Source organism: Bos mutus, chromosome 13 (assembly GCF_027580195.1).
Source record: "Bos mutus isolate GX-2022 chromosome 13, NWIPB_WYAK_1.1, whole genome shotgun sequence".
Classification (NCBI taxonomy): domain Eukaryota; kingdom Metazoa; phylum Chordata; class Mammalia; order Artiodactyla; family Bovidae; genus Bos; species Bos mutus.
The window spans coordinates 6,838,668-6,863,581 of record NC_091629.1 but is presented as its reverse complement, the minus strand read 5'-3'; the positions used below and the strand labels follow the sequence as shown (position 1 = coordinate 6,863,581).

The 24,914-nt window shown below is 36.7% G+C and overlaps 1 protein-coding gene across 4 annotated transcripts in view; it reads right to left on the bottom strand.

Moving 5' to 3' along the window:
• The window catches only part of CUL2 (cullin 2), a 71,461-nt gene that overhangs the window by 10,380 nt on the left and 36,167 nt on the right, over positions 1-24,914 (bottom strand). For all 4 annotated transcript variants that reach the window (XM_070380957.1, XM_070380955.1, XM_070380958.1 and 1 more), the window contains 11 exons: positions 18,986-19,082; positions 18,779-18,889; positions 17,130-17,292; positions 12,524-12,648; positions 10,592-10,699; positions 7,345-7,404; positions 6,534-6,662; positions 6,351-6,437; positions 5,229-5,381; positions 4,654-4,731; positions 228-294 (listed from right to left, as the gene is read on the bottom strand). In XM_070380957.1, the coding sequence (XP_070237058.1) occupies positions 228-294; positions 4,654-4,731; positions 5,229-5,381; positions 6,351-6,437; positions 6,534-6,662; positions 7,345-7,404; positions 10,592-10,699; positions 12,524-12,648; positions 17,130-17,292; positions 18,779-18,889; positions 18,986-19,082 (1,178 nt within the window). The remainder of the gene's footprint in view (positions 1-227; positions 295-4,653; positions 4,732-5,228; positions 5,382-6,350; positions 6,438-6,533; positions 6,663-7,344; positions 7,405-10,591; positions 10,700-12,523; positions 12,649-17,129; positions 17,293-18,778; positions 18,890-18,985; positions 19,083-24,914) is intronic.

The window sequence follows — 24,914 nt, the reverse complement described above, 5'->3', positions numbered from 1 at the left end:
AATTCTGTATCAGCAGCACACTATTAAAAGTGCTGCATGTGGACTTCTTTATTGTTGCTTTAAAGGTAACCAGAAAGGTAGATGAAGAAGAAAAGGTTAAAAACTATAATTAGAAAAGAAAAAAAAAGACAACTATAATTAGGCTCTAAGAAATCTCTGTCCAAAATTTTAACATAATCATTATCAGGTAAATTTCATTAAACTAGATATAATTAAATGCATTTTACCTGTACAAAGATAGTGTAACCATGTAAGTTTCCTTCCACTGAAATGCTGGCTGTAAAATAATTCAAACTGTAAAAAAGAAAAAAGGAATCAAATTATTTTCAGCTACGACAACCTAACTTACTTGGTTATCACTACAATAAAAGAGCAAAAAGAAAATTCATGTTAGAAAAAGACATTAGAGCCCACAGAGTATATTTACTCATTTTATAGATAAGAAAACGCAAAATAAAAGCTCCTAATAAAGATTATGCAAATATCAGACCAGCCCTTTTCACTTACAACTTGGTCTGTGGTTTTCACGGCCAAACCACAGTCCTGCAAATCTGACTTTTTGCAAAAATTCAGAAATTACTGTTTTGAATGATATCAATTTGAACTTTATAAATACAAGTGAAAGTTGCTCAGTCATGTCAGACTCCTTGTGATCCCATGGACTGTAGCCTGCGGGCTCCTCCCTCTATCCAGAGTTCTCCAGGCCAGAATACTGAAGTGGGTAGCTGCTCCCTTTACCAGGGGATCTTCCCAACCCAGGGATCGAACCCAGGTCTCCCGCATTGAAGGTAGATTCTTTATCAACTGAGCCACAAGGGAAGCCCAAGAATACTGGAGTGGGTAACCTATCCCTTCTCCAGCAGATCTTCCTGACCTAGGAATAGAACCGGGGTCTCCTGCATTGCAGGTGGATTCTTTACCAGCTGAGCTACCAGAGAAGCCCATAAAGCACTAAGCGAAAAACATTACTGTGCACATTTCAATATGAAAATATAAATAATAAAATCATACCTTCATCTCTAGTCTCCTATATCATATACCCTTGTTGAAGGGACCGGTTGACTAGTGTCAACAGTTACTCCAAAAGTGACCACCATGATTTAACTTCCACATACAGTAAAACACTAATACAAGCAAAGCATCAGTCTTGACTCTGTATCCTTTTGTTGATACTACTGTGGAAAATTAAACATTCTAGTAACATAGCTTTGATATTAAAAAAATTCCTCCCTCTGACTGAATGTGGAACATCAGTCCAAAAAGTAGAGAGTTCTTTTTAAAGAGCTAGTACATAATCTACAGTGAGAAAATGATACTGAAATTGGACTTACTAGCCCAGGGAAGGCAATGGCACCCCACTCCAGTACTTTGCCTAGAAAATCCCATGGACGGAGGAGCCTGGTAGGCTGCAGTCCATGGGGTCGCTAGAGTCGGACACGACTGAGCGACTTCACTTTCACTTTTCACTTTCATGCATTGGAGAAGGAAACGGCAACCCACTCCAGTGTTCTTGCCTGGAGAATCCCAGGGATGGGGAAGCCTGGTGGGCTGCAGTCTATGAGGTCGCACAGAGTCAGACATGACTGAAGCGACTTAGCAGCAGCAGCAGCAGGAAAAAAAAAAAAAAAAAGGACAAACTCCCTCTACTGGTACTGAAAGAAAGTTCAAATGGAGAAAACAATTTTCTTGAAAGCAAGATTTTACAGTCAGAAAGAAACTCGCTTTTTGTTTGTAAGTAAGGACACTGGAACCTAGGGGTGGTCATATGTTAATAAACAAAGTTTAAGGGGTTTATTCCAGTACTCCAATAAGTACTGGAAAATAATTATTTCAAGGAGAAAGAAAAGAATGACAAAGTTATGAGGAAACTATTACTATTTCTGCCCCCAACTTCTCCTTTAATTTCAATTGGCAAAGTAGGCTCTTAAGAAGAAATAAGTTTTAAGACTGTTAAAGGTGAGGGGCCGGTCAGTCTTCTAAGTCTACCTTATGCATGGTATCTTAAAATATACCTGACTGTTCATATTATGCTAGCCTGCTGTTACCACTACCATCAGTGTTAGCATTAACTACTATCAGCTATCTTTTACTGAGTACTTACTTTACACATCTCACTTGATCTTCATATCAGCACTCTGAGTATTAGTATCATCAGTTAACAGAAAATTAGAAAGTTATTTGCCCTGAGTCACAGAGCACAGTAAATGACAGAATATGTAAAACCAGGATTTATGATCCCAAAGCTTACACTGTTATTTGATTTATAATCCTTATTTTGAAAGAAACAAAAACATACGTAATTCAAAGATTCAAACGGCACATTGTGAACTTCTCTAGGAAACAGTGTAATGAAGTATCATTTTCAATTTATTTTTATTTATTCATTTTTAACTGAAGGATAATTGCTTTACAATATTGTGTTGGTTTCTGCCATATATCAACATGAATCAGCTGTAAGTATAAATATGTCCCCTCCCTCTGGAACCCCCTCCCACCTCTCACCCATCCCACTCCTCCAGGGCACTGGTCTGAGCTCCCTAAGTCATAGAGCAAATTCCCACTGGCTACCTGTTTTACATATAGTAGTGTGTATGTTTCCAGGCAACTCTCTCCGTTTTCATTTTAAATAACATATGCATACCTTGAGGTTCACAAGCTCAAGTTATTGCCCAAATAAAAGACTACTGAAAGATAATGAAAGCCTCTTGCATACATGTATACGTATGACTGAGTCACCTTCACTGTTTACCTGAAACTATCACAAGATTGTTAATCGGCTATGAAGGTGAAATTATCACAAGATTGCTAGTTGGCAGTGAAACTGAAAGCTGCTTGGTCATGTCCAACTCTTTGTGACCCCATGGTCTATATAGTCCACTTATTCTCCAGGCCAGAAGACTGGAGTGGGTAGCCTTTTTCTTTTCCTGGAATCGAATGCAGGTCTCCTGCATTGCAATCAGATTCTTTACCAGCTGAGCCACAAGGAAAGCCCAAGAATACTGGAGTGAGTAGCCGATCCCTTCTCCAGTGGATCTTCCCAACCTACGAATTGAACCAGGGTCTCCTGCATTGCAGGTGTATTCTTTAAGAGCTGAGTTACCAGGGAAGCTCTGGTTAGTTGGCTATACTCCAACATAAAATAAAAAGTTAATGAAAAGGATAATAAAGATTTTGCTAGAAAAAAAAAAAGGCTACCTAAACTTCCATCCAATCAAGAAATAAGAAGGCTTGTTTGGTGAGTTAGAGAATCAAAAAGGGTCAGCTGGAAGAGAAATGGAAACACATCCATCCATTCAAAAATTTGTACATGAATGTTCAGAGTAGCATGACTTATACACCCAAAAGATCAAAACAGCTCAAACGCCCATCAACTGATGTTGGGTGAGTAAATAAAATGTGGTGACTCCATACAATGGAACATTATTTGGCAGTATTTGGCATAGGCTAAAACATGGATAAACCGCGACATTCTGCAAAATGAATGAAGGCAGTCACAAAAGACCATGTATGACATAGCACTACAACAGATGTCCAGAACGGGTAAATCTACAGAGAAAGAAAGCAGACTGCCTAGGGCTGGGGAGCGGGCAGGGAGCTGGTGAAGGTGAAGAGTGACTGCTAAAGGGTAGGGGGTTTCTTTCAGGGTAATTAAACAATTAAAATGTTCTAAAATTAATGGTGCTGATGAACATACTGTGAATATACTGAAAACCACTGAAAGTGTCCATGTTACATGAATTGTATAGTGCTGTGGCCTGAATGTGTCTCCCCAAATTTGTATGTTGAAATCCTGATGCCCAATGTGATGGTTCTTGAAGGTAGGGCCTTTGGGAGGTGCTTAGATCCCCTCATCTAAGGCATTAAATCCCACAGAGCTCCCCAGTTCCTGCTCCCACGTGAGGTCACAGTCTGTCACCTTCGTGGGCCTTTGCCCCACCATGCTGTCATCCTGGCCTCGAACTTCCAGCCTCGAGAACCATGAGAAATCAGTCTGTTGTTTATAAGCCACCTAAGCTGCAGTATTTTGTTACAGCAGCCTTATGGAATGACTAAGCCATATGGTACATGAATTATAGCTCAACAGCTGCCGACAATGGAGTCTCCACAGTCTCTGAAAACGCTCTAGGTTAGAATTCTCAGGTTTCTATTCAGTCACATTTTAAGACCATGTTTACTTATATTTTCCATCTTCAATACATTTTTTTTCCTAGAATAATTCCCATTTACTATATATTTACACAAATTATAGCCCAGAAACAAAAATAACCATTATAAAGGATAAATGAATTATAAAAACGGCTCCACATTCAAGCGAAAAATTAGAAGAGGACTGCTTTCAGTCCTGGATTCTAAAACTTTCTTCTAACATCAACATTGTTGTAATTTAGAATTACTCATGACAGATAATCAATTTACTAAGAGTGAGAGACACGTTCTGACAAAGAACCGACACCACCAAGTTGTTTTAGTTAAGCGTTAACTAGAAACTATTATCATTTACGTTCTTCCTACAAGGCAGAATAATCATAACTTGTGACTATGTTTTTACATCACATGAGCCCTTAAGACTTTGAAGAAATATTTAAAGTGATATAACATGAAGACAATTATTAAAATTCCTTTGGTCTTCCAATATATCTTCTGTCCACTTACCATCTGTACACTTTTTTCCAATTCCTGGGGAATTGCAAATGTAGATGAAGGAGCCTGAGTAAGAGGCCATGCACCAGCCTAAAAGGAGAAGAGTAAAACTGTTAAATAGATACACCTCTCACTTGAAAGTGAATGTTTATAAAATGATGCAAGTAACTACAATGGGAATCCCTAGTAACTCAGCAGTAAAGAATCTGCCTGCAATGCAAGAGACTTGAGTTTGACCCTGGGTCGGAAAGATCCCCGGGAGAAGACATGCCAACTCACTCCAGTATTCCTGCCTGGGAAACCCCTTGGACATTGGCAGACTACAGTCCATGGGATCTTTAGAGCTGGTCACGACACACCAACTAACACCACCACCACAAGCAACTAAAACAACCTTTTCTCCTCCCTTCAAATGCTGATAAAACCCATCAGCATGACTATCAGGGCACAGTTCATTCCATATCAACGTAACATGTAACTTCAGAAGCTATAACCCTCTGACTGAAAGAAAGGCAATCAGGCATCCATCTATTAATCAGTCCTCTGTATCAGAAATGATTAGTAAATGTCCACAATAAAACACCTACCTGTAGAACATATATTTGAAAACTAATTCCCAAATCTATTACTGTGTCCTGATTTTTGATAAAATTGTTGAACTTATTGTTGAGATCTGCACTGACACTCATATCTGTATACATCCGATGTAGCTTGCTGGTAAATTCATAACCACAGGCTTGCTGTAGAAGAAAGTTTTAAAGATTTAAAAACAAAAATAATAAACCATACTGATTATTAAGAATGTGCTACTGCTATGTGTCTGGTCAAAGATCCGGCCTGTACACTCACACCGAAGGCCTACGTTATTCATCACGCAAAACAGCGATTCTAAATATTTCAAAAATTCCTTTCTTTTTTTTTTAACATCGATTAAATGAGTGAATGAAAACAAGTATTCATGAAATAAATTTCCATTTAAAACAGCAACTTTTCTATAAATCTGTATGTCATTTCAACACTAAAAATTGCTTCATTACTGTAAGATACCTTAGAAGGTTTACAGATAGTACTGAATACACATGAAAGGTAACTGGGAATATTTGAGCCAGTGTTAATGTTATAAGGAGGACACTGAGGCAGATTTTTAATACTATCAGCTGAATAATGAAGAAATCTATTTCTTTGAAAATATTCCAAACTCTGTGATCATCAGGTCAAAAAATCTGGATCTCTAATCTTGGGATATAAAAAGCTTTGTTAACATTATCTTTAAAAATTAAAAGTTATTTTTGGTATCTTTGAAAAGGACTGCATATTCAATGTGTGCTATACAGGAAAACTATCAACTATTGAATAACTCAGAATAAATATGAATCAGCAACTGCTTATCTTATCATTGTGTAAACTAAAATCACATAAAAGTGAACTGAAATTCAAATGCCCTCCACAAAACCTGTACTTAAAGGAATATTTTAGGTATGCTTGTTTCTAAGTAATACAAATCATACCTTGTAGATGATTCTATATCAACATATAGAGACTCTGTCCTTTAATACAGCATTTGCATGTGCGAACATGAAACTACACTTTACATTTAACCAGTCAACTGCTAATGAATTATTTCCTGTTATTACTCATACTGTGAAAATGACCATCTCTGTGTGCTAGTGAAATAACTTCTAAGACATCATATCAAAGTCCTACAGTACCTTTAATTTATTGATCATGGCTTCTTCGGAATCCATAGACATAGATAACCCATGAATTAAACGCTTCGCCAACATTCTTGCGTAGAACTACATTAAAAAAGATTAAAAGATTATTTCCTTTCTGATTTAAAGTTCAAAGATTAATCAAAGCTGACACATAAAACTTTCAGACTCAAAAATTACCTTTTGAAAAACATCTTTATCATCGATATATTTGAAGACAGTGATAAAGCTCGTGAGCTTGTCCTCTACTTCATTCTCTGTCATCCCCTTTGCTGATTTCTTCAGCAAGTTGTCACAGTACTTAGCGAGCTCAAATAGAAATCAACAGTAACTCTTACAAAGGGTCCTTCTCAAAGGAGGCACCATGGTAACAATGCAAAATAGGATCATGGGTTTTTGTCATCCTCAAGCTTATGTTTTCAAATTATGCACTAAAACTTAAAATACATGTCAATGGGTGAATTTTTTAAAAAAACTATAAACAAGTAAAATCTAATCAACACTGAATGATCCGATGGAGCACTGATATAAGTAACTAGGTTTTGATGCAACACTTAGGTGAGTTTTGAGCAGCAATGTCATTGACATTAAAAAATACTTATTAAAAATCGTACAACAACCTTATAAGCAAGCTTCCTTTAAAGGCTTTCATTTGTCATCAAATTCTCCCTTTAGAGTTGAAGATAAAATTAAACTTCTATGAAATGCGATACAAATTATTTTAAAGCAGTCATCCTTTCCAACCCAAAGTTTGTAAGATGGAATATTTTCTCCTTCAATTATTTTTTAAGAAAAGGCTACAGAGATGACCTACTGCATCCCTTATACAAATGCCAAATTATATACAATGTTGATCAGTTTCTATTTTTAATAATTAATTTCATTAATTTTTTAAAAAACTGCTACCAAAAAAAGTCTGACATTCATCTCAGCTTGCATTCTCTAATGACAATTTTTCATAAGATTACATTTATGCAACCATCAAACTTACCAATTCAGGTGCTTTGCAAACAGACTTGGGTTCTCTGTAATTTACAACTGATGTAAGGGCCTAAATGGAAGACAGAACAGGAATTAGTTGCCAGCAATAGGGTAAAAGACCTTTTAGAACTAACACCCAAAAAAGATGTCCTTTTCATTATAGGGGACAGGAATGCAAAAGTAAGAAGTCAAGAAACACCTAGGGAACAGGCAAATTTGGCCATGGAGTACAGAATGAAGCAGGGCAAAAGCTAATGCAGTTTTGCCAAGAGAACGTACTGGTCATAGCAAACACCTTCTTCCAACAACACAAGAGAAGACTCTACACATGGATATCACCAAATGGCCAATACTGAAATCAGATTGATTATATTCTTTGCAGCCAAAGATGGAGAAGCTCTATACAGTCAGCAAAAACAAGACCAGAAACTGACTGTGGCTCAGATCATGAACTCCTTATTGCCAAATTCAGACTAAAATTAAAGAAAAGTGGGGAAAACCAATAGACAATTCAGGCATGACCTAAATCAAATCCTTTATGATTATACAGTGGAAGTGAGAAATAGATTTAAAGGACTAGATCTGATAGAGTGCCTGATGAACTATGGACGGAGGTTCGTGACATTGTATAGGAGACAGAGATCAAGACCATCTTCAAGAAAAAGAAATGAAAAAAAGCAAAATGGCTGTCTGAGGAGGCCTTACAAATAGTTGTGAGAAGAAGAGAAGTGAAAAGAAAAGGAGAAAAGGAAAGGTATACCCATTTGAATGCAGAGTTCCAAAGAATAGCAAGGAGATAAGAAAGCCGACCTCAGAAATCAATGCAAAGAAACAGAGGAAAACAATAGAATGGGAAAGCCTAGAGATCAATCCAAGAAAATCAGAGATACCAAGGGAACATTTCATGCAAAGATGGGCTCAATAAATGACAGAAATGGTATGGACCTAACACAAGCAGAAGATATTAAGAAGAAGTAGAAAGAATACACAGAAGAACTGTACAAAAAAGATCTTCACGACCCAGATAATCACGATGGTGTGATCACTCACCTGGAGCCAGACATCCTGGAATGTGAAGTCAAGTGGGCCTTAGAAAGCATCACTATGAACAAAGCTAGTGGAGGTGATGGAATTCCAGTTGAACTATTTCAAATCCTAAAAGATGATGCTGTGAAAGTGCTGCACTCAATGTGTCAGCAAATTTGGAAAACTCAGCAGTGGCCACAGGACTGGAAAAGGTCAGTTTTCATTCCAATCCCAAAGAAAGATAATGCCAAAGAATGCTCAAACTACCGCACAATTGCACTCATCTCACACGCTAGTAAAGTAATGCTCAAAATTCTCCAAGCCAGGCTTCAGCAATATGTGAACCGTTAACTTTCAGATGTTCAAGCTGGTTTTAGAAAAGGCAGAGGAACCAGAGATCAAATTGCCAACATCCGCTAGATCAACAAAAAAGCAAGAGAGCTCTAGAAAAACATCTATTTCTGCTTTATTGATTATGCCAAAGCCTTTGACTCTATGGATCACAATAAACTGTGGAAAATTCTGAAAAAGATGGGAATACCAAACCACCTGACCTGCCTCCTGAGAAATCTGTATGCAGGTCAGGAAGCAACAGTTAAAACTGGAGATGGAACAACAGACTGGTTCCAAATAGGAAAAGGAGTACGCCAAGGCTGTATACTGTCACCCTGCTTATTTAACTTCTATGCAGAGGACATCATGAGAAACACTGGGCTGGAAGAAACACAAGCTGGAATCAAGATTGCCGGGAGAAATATCAATAACCTCAGATATGCAGATGACACCACCCTTATGGCAGAAAGTGAAGAGGAACGAAAAAGCCTCTTGATGAAAGTGAAAGAGGAGAGTGAAAAAGTTGGCTTAAAGCTCAACATTCAGAAAACGAAGATCATGGCATCTGGTCCCATCACTTCATGACAAATAAATGTGGAAACGGTGGAAACAGTGGCTGACTTTACTTTTTTGGGCTCCAAAATCACTGCAGATGGTGATTGCAGCCATGAAATTAAAAGACGCTTACTCCTTGGAAGGAAAGTTATGACCAACCTAGATAGCATATTAAAAAGCAGAAACATTATTTTGTCAACAAAGGTCCGTCTAGTCAAGGCTATGGTTTTTCCAGTAGTCATGTATGGATGTGAGAGTTGGACTGTGAAGAAGGCTGAGCGCCGAAGAATTGATGCTTTTGAACTGTGGTGTTGGAGAAGACTCTTGAGAGTCCCTTGGACTACAAGGAGATCCAGCCAGTCCATCCTAAAGGAGGTAAGTCCTGGGTGTTCATCAGAAGGACTGATGTTGAAGCTGAAACGCCAATACTTTGGCCACCTGATGCAAAGAGCTAACTCATTGGAAAGGACCCTGATGCTGCGAAAGATTGAGGACAGGAGGAGAAGGTGACGACAGAGGATGAGATGGTTAGATGGTATCACTGACTCAATGGACATGAGTTTGGGTAAACTCCGGGAGTTGGTGATGGACAGGGAGGCCTGGCGTGCTGTGGTTCATGGGGTCACAAAGAGTCGGACACGGCTGAGTGACTGAACTGAACTGAATAGAGTAAAAATACAGTTGGCTTAATATATGCTATAATCGGTACATCCAAAAATTACTACCTGACACAACACATGGCATTTTGGTGGTAGTTTGTTAATATTCTTTTCATATATAATACAGAGTAAACTCCTATCCTTGTATCCCTCGTGACAATTATATAATGATTATATGTATCCTGTTCCTACTGAAAGATGCTCTTTAAAACTTATTTCTAATATCTGAACACTGACAAAATAAAACTATATTTTAAAAAATTTTACAACAAACATGTAAGGAAATTTAAATTCACGTTTGTAAAATATATTTATTTTTCTTTCAAGTATTTTTCAATATAGCCTAAGTATTATATTCAAAGGAAAAAAGAGCACTAAATAATACTAAAATTATACATGTAATTTTCAGAATGTACTAGTATATTAACAAGTCTCCTTTTACAGAAAAATCATGGGAAATTCAATTCCCATATAATCCAAGCACTCAATTTAATAATTTAGTTATTTACTTAAAAATTATAAGTTACATACTTCCGACTTTCACTATGAAGTTGGTTAAGGTTAAGCTTCATGTACAGATTAGAAATCTCATAATTAGTAGCCCTATTTCTGAAACTACTTAAAGAATAATGATTAAATTAGGAGAATTATATATAGATAAAGATACATGTATTGAAAAGTTACCTTATCCAACGCACTCATAAAGTGCTGATCACCATTCAAAACAGTGTTGATAAGTTGAACAAATTTACCATGTACTTCTAAAACTGACTCCACAAATAGTGTTGGCATCTAAAAGTAAGAAATACAAAACCATATTTTAAGAAGTTCAGGGATAAAACAATTAGGCTTAGTAAAGACTGCTTAAGAGTAAAGTTTTCCCCCAGCAAACAATGTTACAAACAACACACATCCTCAAAAAATGTTTTCAGCTGAGACAGTCAAAACCCAAAACTTCAGTGTTGAAATGAGCTGTCACTCAACACCAGAAATGGAGGACTGTGGTTCCTCTTCCAGAAGAACCCATGGAAAACACACTTCTCTCTGGTGCTAGGATTCTGTATCATAAAGGTAACAAGATACAATCCCAGAACTACCAGGCCTATCGATTTCATAGGGGATTACATAAACAAAAACGGCCTTCAAAGTCACTAACGGCTGAGAGAGGGGAGAGGTTAAAAAGGTATTATCTGTGAAAACTGAGACTCTCAAGAGTTTAGCAGCAGCGTTCTCTACATCTCACAGGGAAGAGATACCTAGTAGTGCAAAAGTGAGTTTTCACTATTAATGGAGATGACTATGGAGTTAGACCTAAGACCTCTAAGTCAGCTAACATTTTCTGAGTTTCCTATGAACACCTTCTCTTGTACTTGCATCTCCCAGGCCGTGACACTAAACTCTATGCCTCTATGACCAATGTCACTCCACACTCTGAATCTGTAAAACTAACACAAACTAAGAAAACTAATAAATAATACAGGCTATTAGATCTAAACAATATAAACCAACAGTTTGACAAAAACAGAAAAGTTTATGCATTAGTGTGACAGGACATGCATCTAAATCTACGGCTAAGGTCCTGTCAATAAGGTCTATAGGGCTTCCCTGATAGCTCAGTTGGTAAAGAATTCCTCGGCAATGCAGGAGACCCAGGTTCGATTCCTGGGTCGGGAAGATCTGCTGGAGAAGGGATAGGCTATCCACTCCAGTATTCCTGGACTTCCCTTGTGGCTCAGGTGGTAAAAAATCCACCTGCAATGCTGGAGACCTGGGTTTAAGCCTTGGGTTGGGAAGATCCCCTGGAGAAGGGAAAGGCTACCCGCTTCAGTATTCTGGCCTTGAGAATTCCATGGACTGTATAGTCCATGGGGTTGCAAAGGGTCAGACACGAGTGAATGACATCTCTTTTCTTTAAATAAGGTCTATACACAGATCACTCCTCATAGGGGAGCAAATAGCTCTACTTAGGGAAGACAAGTGACATATGATGTCATGTCTACCTCAGTTGTCATCCATTACTAGTAAAACCAAGGAAGGTGATCCAACAAAACTTGACAACAGGAGCATACTTTGATAGGAAAGACACCTTGTTGTAAACTCATTTAAATGGCAGGGAACTCTTAAGACAGGTAAGAATTGGGGACATGAGGATCACTGTTGAGTATTTTGGGTAGTAAGCATGTATTTAGGGAAGATAGTTTTAATCCAAATTTGCTTCCTGGGCTATCATACCCAGGACATGTAAAAGGAAACCAAATTGTAAGTTGTCTATATGATCAGTGATTAATACCATTACTACTACAATTAGCTAAACACAGATGCTAGTTATATAGAAACACAACTGTTTTGAAATAGCAAACATACTTTTCTGTGAGAAATTAACGAAGAATTGGTAAATGAACACAGTAGTGTAAGAAGTCTTACTCAACTGATTTCCTAATCACTGATAATTCTAAAACATGTCCAACAAATTCCAGGTTTGAACATTTTAATAAAGATGTCTCATTTATTAGCATGGTAGGACTTTTCTTTCATGCTTTTAAACAGTAAAGTCAAAAGAAAAACTCCATGATAGTCTGATTAAGAGAAAAATCTTCCGTTCCTTATGTCACTCACATTTTCCTGAGTAAGATTACTGGTTGCTCTAAGGCCCTCATCATGGATATGATTTTGCAGCTCCTGAATCATATGAGGTAAACCAGTGGACACAGCACGGAGTAAGACATACATATTTGCCATGTCTGAGGGGAGAAAGAAATTTATTACGAAATTTACAAACAGTTTAAAAAATATTTTTAATACAATAAGTAATACATGGTTCGAAATGCAGAATTACAGAAGCATATGCAGACAAGCCCCCCACCCCCACCTTCTCCTAATCCCCCCGGTACTCCTCCCTTGGGAAAGCAATGCTGTGGCTGTTTAATATCTTCTTAGAGCTGTTTCCTACCCATTCAAGCAATATTCTTCCCTCTGTCCACCTTGTTCAATAAACAATGTAGCATATTTCATATACTATTTGCGACTGCAGACACATTTTAACTTGAAGATCTTTTCATATGAGTACATAAAGCCTTTCCTCATATTTTACAACTGCTTAACACACCGGAGAAGGCAATGGCAACCCACTCCAGTACTCCTGCCTGGAGAATCCCATGGATGGAGGAGCCTGGTAGGCTATAGTGCATGGGGTCGCTAAGAGTCAGACATGACTAAGCGACTTCACTTTCACTTTTCACTTTCATGCACTGGAGAAGGAAATGGCAACCCACTCCAGTATTCTTGCCTGGAGAATCCCAGGGACAGAGGAGCCTTGGTGGGCTGCCGCCTATGGGGCCACACAGAGTCGGACACGACTGACGCGACTTAGCAGCAGCAACACTCCATTTGACAGCCATACGACAATTATTTAACAACGAATGAGAATTTGGTTGTTTCCAATCTTTTGATATTTACATTGTTACAATTAACAATCCTGCATATGGACAAGAGTATCTATAGTATAAATTTCCAGAAGTGGGGCTGCTGTGCAAAAGCTGTCTTACAGAAGGACCTTGTAGACAGAGCCCCCAGCAGCCGGGAGCTCTGTCAACAAATGCTTTGATCTTCACACGGAGAGGTGCAAAATGACATCTCAGTGTAGTGGATTTTATTTTAAACTTTTTATTGAAGTATAACATACATATGGAAGAGTATACAATCCCTAAGTGTATAGCTCAATGAATTACCACAAGTGACCCCCCTCCCCAGCCAGGTTCTCACCACCCACAGTAGGAAATGGACACAACCTCCTCCAGGAAGCCCCCTTGCCTTCCCTACTCCTCCTGCTCTTCCACAACGGTAATCACGGTCATGACAACACTATTCAACTACACCACAGATTCGATCTGCCTGTTTGAAACGAAGAACGAGATCATCCAATTCTTTCATGTTTGGTTTCTTTGGTTCAATATAAAAGGTTCATCTGAGTTGTACGCAGCTCTCAGGTGTTCCTTTCCACTCTTCTTTAACATTCCATCGTATCTCTGTGTGGCACTTTATTCATTCTACAGCTACAGGACGTCTGCACTGCTTCCAGACTGGGGCTATTACAAACAATGCTGTTGTGAGCATGCTTGCACATATTCTTCTGTGCACGTATGCATGCATTTTGGGTGGGGGCTTTAACACCTAGGAGAGCAATGGCTGGATCCTAAGAGATATGTTTATTCAGTGTTAGTGGCTACTCACTGTCAAGAGTTTCAAGGTGGCTACATCAATTTATACTCTACGTCCGATGTATAACAAGTTCCTATTACTCTATACACTTCCAAACACTTATTGTTTTCAGTCTTTTTCATTTTATATCAAAATGTGATTAATTACTGATACCTTAGTGTGATTTTAATTTGTATTTCTGTTTTAGTGAGATTGAGAGATTTTTTTTTATATGTTTATTGGCCATCTGGATATATATATATATGTGTGTATATATATATATATATTCTGCAGTGCTTGTTCAAATGTCCTAATTATTTTATATTTTGGACATAAACCTTTTTCAACAATTGCAAATATATAACCCTATGACTGTCTTTTTTTCAAGTGTAACTGACATATATTAGTTTTAAGGATTATAACAAAATGATTTTCAATATTGTTATATACTGCAAAATGATCATTACAGTCGAGTTAACATCTTTCACCATACATATTTATAACTTTTTTTTCCTGTGATGAGAACTTTTAAAATCTATTCTCTTAGCAACTTTCAAATATGTAACACAGTATTATTAACCAGTCACCATGCTACATATTATTATATCCCCATGACTTATTTTCTTTTTTTAGTAACTGGAAGTTACTAAACTTCTTGACTCCCTTCACCCATCCACCTTGACTTCAGCAACCACCGTATCTGTTCTCTGTATCAATGAGCTCACTTGTTTTGCTTTTTAGATTCCATATATAAGTGAGATCTCCCAGTATTTGTCTTTGTCTGACAATTCACTTAGCACAATGCCCTGGAGAGCCTTCCATGTTGTTACAAATTAGCAATACTTCATTTTGTTTACATAGCTGAATGATATCTATGTGTTTGTGTGTTTATTTTCATCCACTCACCTATTGACAGACACTTGTTTCCTTATTTTGGCTCTTGTAAATAATGCTGCAATGAACATTGGGATGCCTCTATCTTTTTTAGCGTTTTTTTTTTTTTTTCTTTTTCTTTTTGGATAAATACCCAGAGGCAGAATTGCTAAATCACATGAAAGTTTTACTTTTTGTGAGAAACCTCCGTACTGTTCTTCATTGTGGCTCCACCAATTTTCATTCTCACCAACAGTACATGAGAGCTCCCTTTTCTTTATATCCTTGCCAACATCTGTTATTTCTAGTCTTTTGGATAATGGCCATGCTAACAGGTGCCAGATAGTACCTCACTGTGCTTGGATTTTTATTTCCCTGATGATTAACGATGGTGAGCACCTTTTCATGTACCTGTTGGCCATTTGGAGTTCTTCTTTAGAAAAATGCCTATTCAGGTCTTCTGCTCATTTTTCAATCAATTTTTTTTGCTATTGAGTTGTATGAGTCCTTTATCAGATATGTGATTTTTTCCATTCAGTAAGTCGCTTTTCCATTTTGTTAATGGTTCCCTTTGCTGGGCAGCTTTTTAGTTTGATGCAGAACCCCATGTTTATTTTTGCTTCCCTTGTGGCTCAGCTGGTAAAGAATCCGCCTGCAATGTGGGAGACCTGGGTTTGATCCCTGGGTTGGGAAAATCCCCTGGAGAAGGGAAATGCTACCCATTCCAGTATTCTGGCCTGGAGAATCCATGGATAGTCCATGGGGTCACAAAGAGTAGAACACAACTGAGCGGCTTTCACTTTCACTTTAGTGTCAGATTCAAAATATCATCACTAAGACAAGTATCAAGAAGCTTATCACCTTTGCTTTCTTCTAGGAGTTTTATAGTTTCAGGTCTTAAGTTACAGTGTTTAATTCATTTTGAGTTAATTTTTGTGTATGGCATTAAGTCAGTCATCCAGTTTTTTCAAAAACATTTATTAAAGACACTGTCCTTTCCACACTGTGTATTCTTGGTTCCTTTGTCCTATGATTGTTATTGTGATGCTCTTTTGATGATCCAATGGTCTTATGGTTTTGTATTGAGTTTAAGCCTTTTAATGATAAAGTAATAAACTTGATCATCTTTCCCTGTGGTTAGTGCTTTCTGTGTCTCATTTAAATTATCTTTCTCTACCCCCAAGTCCTGAAGTTATTCTATGCTATCTTCTGGAAGCATTACTGCTTTATACTGAGATCAAAAGCCCAAGGTGAATTGACTGACTCTGTATACAGTGTTTGAAGTAGTGATCAAATTTCACTTCTTTCCCAACTGGTTATCCAATGGACCTGGTACTGTGTGTTCAAAAAACTATCTTTCACCCACTGCTCTGCAGGCTGCCTTGGTCTTAAATGAAGTAAGTATCTTTGTATGCATGAGTTATTTCCTGGCTTTTTATTTTATTCCACTGGTCACTTTGACTACCCTTGTGCCACTTCCTTTTCTTAATTACTGTAATTTTTAGAAGTCACGCTATCCTGCAAAGGTTTCTCACTGTGCTCTTCAAAACTGTCTTGACCGTTCAGGCTAACAGTGTAACTTTCAGAGTTTAAAATTAATCTTGGGTTTTGCAAAGCTTGCCCTGGATCTATCAATGCTGCTTTCAACGATGTTCAGCTTTCTGTGTGAGTCTGGCACATATCTTGTTAGATTTATTCCCTATTATTGAAAAATTCTCATTGCTTTTTTTGAAAAAAATTCCATTTTTTCACTGCTTATTGTTAACATCTCGTATCTTTACTTTGTATTTCTATTTTGACTGAGGCTGAGCATCTTCAAATATTTAAAATCTACTTTTATTTCCCTTTCATGTTCTTTGTTTTTTCTCCTTCTAGAAATTCTTAATGTATTAAAGAAATTAGTCCCTGTGGTTTTTTAAAATGTGCAAACACACTTTCCCAGTTTTTCTTTTGACTTTAGAAAATAGTTTGAAAATATATTTTTCCAAACAGTCTTTTAAAATAGATAATTAATAATCTGTAAAAAGGCATATTGAAAAACGTATCAACATACTACTTAAATATGTTTGAAGCCTAAGGAGGCTTGGAAGATGATATAAAAAGTGGGTTTATAATTTCACTCCTATTCCTATTGATGTTTGGTATCACTTACCATTTTTTTTTTCTTGTCGGATGATATTATGACATTCTGCGTGTAAGAACTGTAAGTGGTCTGCTACCATTCGTTGTTGACATTCGTGAATCACTTTAGTATATGAACTTGGATGTAAGTATTTTCGACACCGAATTTCTTCATCTTTTAATCTACCTAGAACCTTTAGAAATATATTCTTACAGTCATGAACTACTATGTGAAAACACCTGAAATATCAGTAAGCAACTTACATGGCAAATTAACAAATAGAATTATTTATATAATTCTATTCACAATTCAAAGTTCCATTCCATAAATCATTTCAAAATCTTATTTAAGCTACACTTCAGCACTGCCTTATATTAATTGCATTTACAATGTTGCACAACTGTCTATTCCCAAAACTTTTTCATTACACCCAACAGAAGCTCAGAAACCATTACGCTATACCTCCCTGTTCTACCCTCCCAAAAACTTTTGATCTACTTTCTGCCTCTCTGACTTTGTCTATTCTAGACATTTTGTATAAGTTAAACCCTAAGATATTTGTTCTTTTGTGTCTGGCTTCTTCAATTCAGCATAATGTCTTCAAAGTTAATCCATGCTGCAGCCTGTGTCAGAACTTTATTGCTTTCTAAGTCTGAATAATAGTTCACTGTATGTACATACATTTTGCCTGTCTTTTCAACTCTTGAAAGACATTTGAGCTGTTTTCAGTGTTTGCCAACAGCCTGTTTTTGAGAGTCAGATATAATGATGAGAGTTTATACATCACTGATACTCTGTGTGTACCTTTCAAGACTGGATCTAGAACCTTGAGTAAGAGTCTAAGATGTAAAAAGGGCTAAAAGCTAAGACCCACTGACTTAGTGTAACTTGCACTTAATGGAGGAAAATGTCCCAGATAACTTACTCAAGGTCCTGGAGCTAATCACTGACAAAGCAAAAGAGAATTATTCAACTCCTGGACCTGGGTTTGTGGAACAGACACCAGTGTATCATATCAGTAAGTACTGATATTTCCTGATCTATGTCCTATGGAGGCTTCACTACAGCTTTTCCACTTCAAACTTTTCTTAAAGGTGAACAAACTAACAAAAATCATCTGATAATAAAATGCCTGAGATCCAGCACTGTGGAAGAAAAAAACTAGTTAAAATGTCTGATATATCTGATGACTGAATTTATCATCTGATTATTCTTTGACTAAGAAAATATATATAGCCATTTTAAATATGGTTATCAATGTGCTGGTTTAATGATTAAAATTTCTCATGCAAGTTTTTCTTAGTCTCCACAAACTTAACAGACCAAAAGACCAAGTATCTAGAATTATTATATTTTTACTATTTTTTTTCCTTGTATTTTACAGGAAGAAAGAGTACTTAGCCTATTCTCTTATTACTAAGCATAAAATATAGCTTATTATTTTGTCAAGAATATGATATATATTAATTTTAGATTAATCAGGATTATCAGAAAGCACTGACCACAATGAAAACTGGAACAGCACTTTTTCTCATGGAAAATGTCAAGCAAGAACAATGACTGATCAAGAAAAACGGAACCTTTTCCACCAAAAGAAAATATTAACTAAGACAACTAATATTAAATAAGCCACACCTGATATATAATAGATGACAATAGTTAACATAATGCTTTCCTACCTTTTCCATATACTGTGAGCAGTTTGATTCTTGTAATAAATTTGAAGCTTCTTGTTTGTAATACTCTCCTGTTTCAGTCAGAAAGGGAGACTCAAAGATTTCCTGATAAAACTAAATAAATCAATTAAATCATATTTTAAAAATAAGAACAAACAACCTAAGAAATTAAAGGTCTAATAATTTATGTTTTAAAGGAAGCTTTGTTACCTTTAAAGGGAATTTTTTCTTATACTGTTCAACATGAACAAAGGAGTTAATAACCCCGTGGATTACTTTCTGGTTTGGGTCTTCTCCACCACGATCACTAAAACAAGGTAAAACAAAAAACATTCTTGAGAATACAAGTATCCATGGAAATATACCAAAGTATGCCAAAACATGGCTGCTTATTCTATTGGTCTGATCACTTTATTTATGAAGTATTTTAAAGATCAATGCATGCACGATACTTAAAATGCAATTTTTAATACTGCAGCTGAATTAATATTTATGACAGTTAATGTACCCATTAGATGCCATTTCAATAAACAACAGAAAAGCTTAATTGTAAAATTAAAAGATACTATGTTGATACTAAGATAATTCTTCAATTTTAATAGAGTAAATGAACCCATTGTGAACCCATTCAATGAACCCAATGAACCCATAGTTTTTTAGCTATGAACCCAACAATTTAAGACTTGCAATACCAGTGGTTAAGAATATTTGAATTTCACTCACCACAAACTCTGTTACTAGAGGATTTGGTCTGAGAATCCAGTTTTTAAACCATCACAAGTATGCCTACAGTAATCTGACGGGACTCATTCCTCAAAAGTACACTCAATACAGTATTTTGCTCATTGAAATGACTAATAGCTATTGTTCTCTAAGATATCTGCTAGAGCCACTGAGTTGCTTTCATCTAACCACAAAGGTAATTCTCTACTTAGAATTTACTGAGATATGCTTTAATATTTCTATATTCTTTTACAGCTACAAAGGGATCTAAAATCATCTCAATTATTGAGATGTGACTCAATATTTCTCGGTTATTGAGATAGTGACACAATTATGTGACTTTTGATAAGCTCCTCCTCAGTCAAGGGCACTACTGGGATGCAAGTCTTAATCACAATAAGAAATGTAGGTGATTTTTTTATTTTTCTAATTATAGACATAGAAAAAAAAAAAAAGAGGTTTGCCTAAAGCCACAGTAACACAGCCTGGCTCTATGCCGGAAGGTTCTGAATCCAGTAATAATGCCTAAATCAAAACATTATCCAGTCAAAGGTTTACCTTTCTATTGGTAACCTTCCACCTTACTTTTAAATATTTTCTTTCTTTGAATGAATAATTATTTTACAAAAAAAGCAACAGAAAAGTATACTACCATCATTTCTAGTAGAATCATCTGGGTTTTACACTGGGATAGAAAGACTTTCGAACATTTAGGAAAATTACTGAGGCAATAACCTTTGCTTTAAGTTAGTGTCCTTCCCTGTCTCCACCTCCCTCTAAGCCTCTTTCCTTCTTCCTTTAATAATCTGGATATTGTGGAAAAAGTTTTTTGTGATTGAATTAATATGGCTACAGTCTTCTGACAGTCACAAAATCTTGGTTACAAAGTCTACATTTTGTTATCACTAATAAGAGCAATAAATACATACAAGGTAACACTAGGTGAGCTCATATCTTCTGCTCACCTTCCCTCTTAAGCCCAAATTAAATCTGGTGAAAAAATGATATGATTTATCAATTTGGAGCACATAGCTCTTTGCCTTCTAACTCTGTCTGGGACAAAGTGAGAAATATCTAAATCAGGTTACCTAAAGTTATTTTCATGACCAAATTCTACTGTCCCTGCTCAGTACCCAGAAAACACCCACTCCTACTCCTGCCCTTTGTTTCTGACACCAAAAGGCCCAGAGAAGCAGGAATCTGGTAAGGTACTGCCTAGAAAGTATATCAATATTCCCAGTGCTTAATGACTAAGTTGTGTTCTACTGTAAGAATAACATCTGAACTCAGAAACCCTTAGGCATAATTATTCAATCTTTAAGATCACCACATACTTTTATAACTGCACAAAACGTACAACAAAATCATTATAGTTTATTTCTATTAAGTTGACAGATAATGAAAATAAACTGAAATGATGCTAATAAGGTAGTACTATATAAAAGCAATGACTAAGCTGGTTATGTGAATAAGCTCTGGATTTATCTAAGAACAGTGATCCCAAGAGATGAGCTCTGAGAAAAGAATATAAAGAATTTTTATTATGTGGTTCATTATTTGATCGTGACAGAACTAAGTGGAAAATGCCTACAACAACCATAATGAAATCATTCGGCTGGGAGCTTATAGGAATTGTTTATTGTAGTTCTTAAGACCCGGATTTTGGAGTCAGACTGCCTAAGTTCAAGTTCTGGTTGCATTAATATGTCACCCTGTGCAGGTGCTTAACCTTAGTACTCAGAGATTTTTCCTTCTGTAAAGTGGGGATAACAAATGCACGTACTCTCAGAGGATATGGTAAAGATTAAGCATAATCCAAGAAAGTATATAGCACAGTGCCTAGTAAATGAGTGAAGCATCATTAAGCTAGCATTTTAAGTACTGACTGAGCAAAATGGAAGCAGGAGAAGAAAGCTAAGAGACCAAAAAAAAAAAAGAAAAAAAAAATGCACTGAGTGTGATTTCAAAAACCAAGGCATTTAGAGGGCAGACTAGGTTTGTGATGGTCATAAAAAGTTAGTCTGAGGGACTTCCCTGGTGTAACAGTGGTTAAGAGTCTGCCTGCCAATGCAGGGGACACAGGTGTAATTCCTGGTTTGGGAAGATCCCATATGCCCAAGGTGGCAACTAAGCCTGTGCATCAGTCACAACTACTGAGCCTGTGCTCTAGAGCCTGTGCTCCGCAACAAGAGAAGCCACCGCAGTGAGAAGCCCATGCACCCCAACTAGAGAGTAGCCCCCGCTTGCCACAACTGGAGAAAGCCCTCATGCAGCAACGAAGACCCAGTGCAGCAAAAAAAAAAAAAAGGCTGAAACTCTCATAAGTCCTGATTCTGCTATGTGACAATGGGCAAATTAATCTCTTGGTGAAACCTTCATTTGCCCCCTGAGATTAAGATGAGAAGATAAAATTAAATGCAGTCTCCTGCCTCAATCCAAACCTGAGAAGTGATAGGAAGGATACTTTTTAATATTCCATTGTTGGCAGTAGGCCTTGGACCTGTAGAAATTGAAAATAAGATGGAATGAAGACGAGATAGCACAGAAAAACAAAAATGCACAAGAGAAAGGACGGCTACAAGAAGGGGGTGGAAGACATGAAGGAAGATGGGCGAGGAGTGGCATTACTGAAAGCGGGCTGGCGCAAAACCAGTGAGCTCACTGGCAGACTAGCTGCTCAGTGCATCTCTGCAGGAGCAGTGAGCGTAGTCCCAGGAGGAAGTAAACTGTCTGTACCCAGACTCTGGTATCCACTCGAGGGCACCTCCGGTGATATTGGGAAATCACGGACTAGCAAGATTTGGTAGCATCAAGACTTGATGAGTGGTAGAGAAATGGGTTTCCATACTCTGCCTTTGGAAGAACAGTTACTTTACAGAGGGCAAAATTCTAAATGCATATACTCTGTGGCTCTAAAAAGCTGCACATGTGCGTAACAGAACTCAGAGTTGTACTAATGGAAAGACTGGAAACAACCTAATATACATCAGTAGGAGAAGAGTTTAATAAAATGAGGTAGAACCATACTTGATATAGAGTTTAGGAAGAAGGAGGAGGGTAAGATCTCTTATGTACAAACACAGAAAAATTATCAAGATAGATAAATCAGTATGTCATAAACGATTTTTAAAAGTTAGAAAAAAATGAAAAAATTATACACTTGAAAAAACAAAAAATATTCTGTATCGTATTTATTTCTGTACACAGATATAAAAATTCATAGGAAAATGTTTGAAAAGACAGTTAACCAAATGATAAACAGGGATTACCTCCATGGAGAGGAAAAGATCTGGAGCATTCAATGTTTTTCAAGAATGCATTTACATATCACTTGTGTATTTTGAACTAAGTTTTTCACTGAGTAGCTGGTGCCAGGTCTGAGGAAGAAAATGTACAAGATAAGCCTGGAACATCCTGACACGAGATAGCAAGAAAGTTATCAAGGATGACAATGGTCATAGCAAAAAGATTCTGGCACCAACTAACCAAAGAGAGGCTATTCAAACTTTAATAAAATCGAGACAATAGAAACACATCAAATATATTTAAGTCTTTACATTTCATCATGATATATTGGGTGGAAAAAGCTAACTGGCCATTTTCTGAAGATGACAGCAAACCAATTCATTATCCTGACAAATGGGTAAAGAAAAGGAAAAAAAGCAGTTATTTCATCTTTCGTATATGATAACCAAATAATAGACAAGGGTAAGTATATTTCAATAAAATTTTTCAAGTTAAAAAATGAAAATCAAACAACAGGATTAAAGTGGCACTATTTTACAAATCTCAATAAACTAAAAGATGCCAGCATTTAGCATCAGTGGCTGCTTAAATTTAAAAAAAGAGTAAAAATCATACATTATGAAAGAACAAAATATCTTGGTTTGCCAGGGAGAACCGACCTGGGTCTGAGTAGGCCACTTAACTGCCAATTTACAGGAAACACAGAGGACAAAGGAACACATATAAGTGGGCCTCATACACTCAACTAGAGAAATCTAGACAGTGTGAAAGTGTAAAGATCAAACGGCCAGGATTCCTGAACAAATGTATTACAAGTGGGAAAAAAAATGAAGGATGGAGGAGAAATTTGTTGATTAAAATGTTTTTTAGGATGAACAAGACTAAACTATAGCATCCAGGAATGCACACACGGGTGAAAAAACCATAAAGAAACAGGAAAGTGACTGCGCAGAAGTCAGGACAGCTGTGTCTCTGGGAGAAAGGCAGGGGCTGGGACACACAGGGTTTCAGGGGAGGCTGGCATGGCTCCAGTTCTTAACCTGGGTGGCAGTTAGAAGCGCATTTGCCTTTCAATAATTCATTCAGCTATACATTTGTGTTGTATGGTCTCCTCTGTCTATATTTAATTTTACACGAAGAAGGTTAAATGATACACACACACACAACAAAATCCCCCAAAATCCAAGGAAACTGTTATAATAATATTAACATGTGACAGAACATGGAAAAAGAGCACAAGATAGATAAAGGTACTACGTAACAGTAAAAAACATGAAGAGAATAATCCTCATATTTATACAACTAACAACAGAGGCCCAAAATTCATAAAGCAAAAAGAGCCACTGCAAGGATGAAAATCAATAAATCTAAAATGAGCTGGGAAATTTAAACCTCTCTTAGAAACTGACATATGAAAGAATTAAGCCTATTACATTAAATTTTATGAGACCCTAATGGCTTACATGGTAAAGAATCTGCCTGTAACACAGGAGACCTGGGTTCAATCCCTGGGTCAGGAAGATCCCCTGGAGAAAGTAATGACAACACACTCCAGAATTCTTGCCTAGAGAATTCCATAGACAGAGGAGTCTGACTGGCTATAGTCCATGGAGTTGCAAAGAGTCAGAGACAACTGAGCGACTAACACACACATTAAATTTTATTTTTATCCACGATTATATTTTTTCTTCAATGAAATCTATATTTTTCCTCAATGAAATCTTAACAGTTTAGAAATAGAATAAAAAGCCTATGAACATGTCAGAGAAAATACAAATCAGTCACAGCAGCCTATGTTATAAATTGCTCCTAATTCACAGGTGAACAAAGAATTTTATTTAAAGTTTTTATTTTTGCTCAAAGACTATCTGACACTAGAAAGCTAACACAGAGCTACTGGGAAAAAGAAAAGCAATTTTGAATTCATTTAACATTAAAGAGTTTGTGTTTTCAGTAGTATCCTTAAGTATCTAAACAATTCCTTTTACTTGCATTAAAAAACTGATCTGCTTTCTTCTCTCCAGTTTCACATTCTTACACTGTAACATTTAGATCCATGAAATTACAGCATTTTATTTATTAAAATTATCAATGTTAGGCTGTTACTACATTGAAAGTCCCAGCTGGCATTCTACTATTTTACTATAAAAGACAAGTTATTGTATGAATA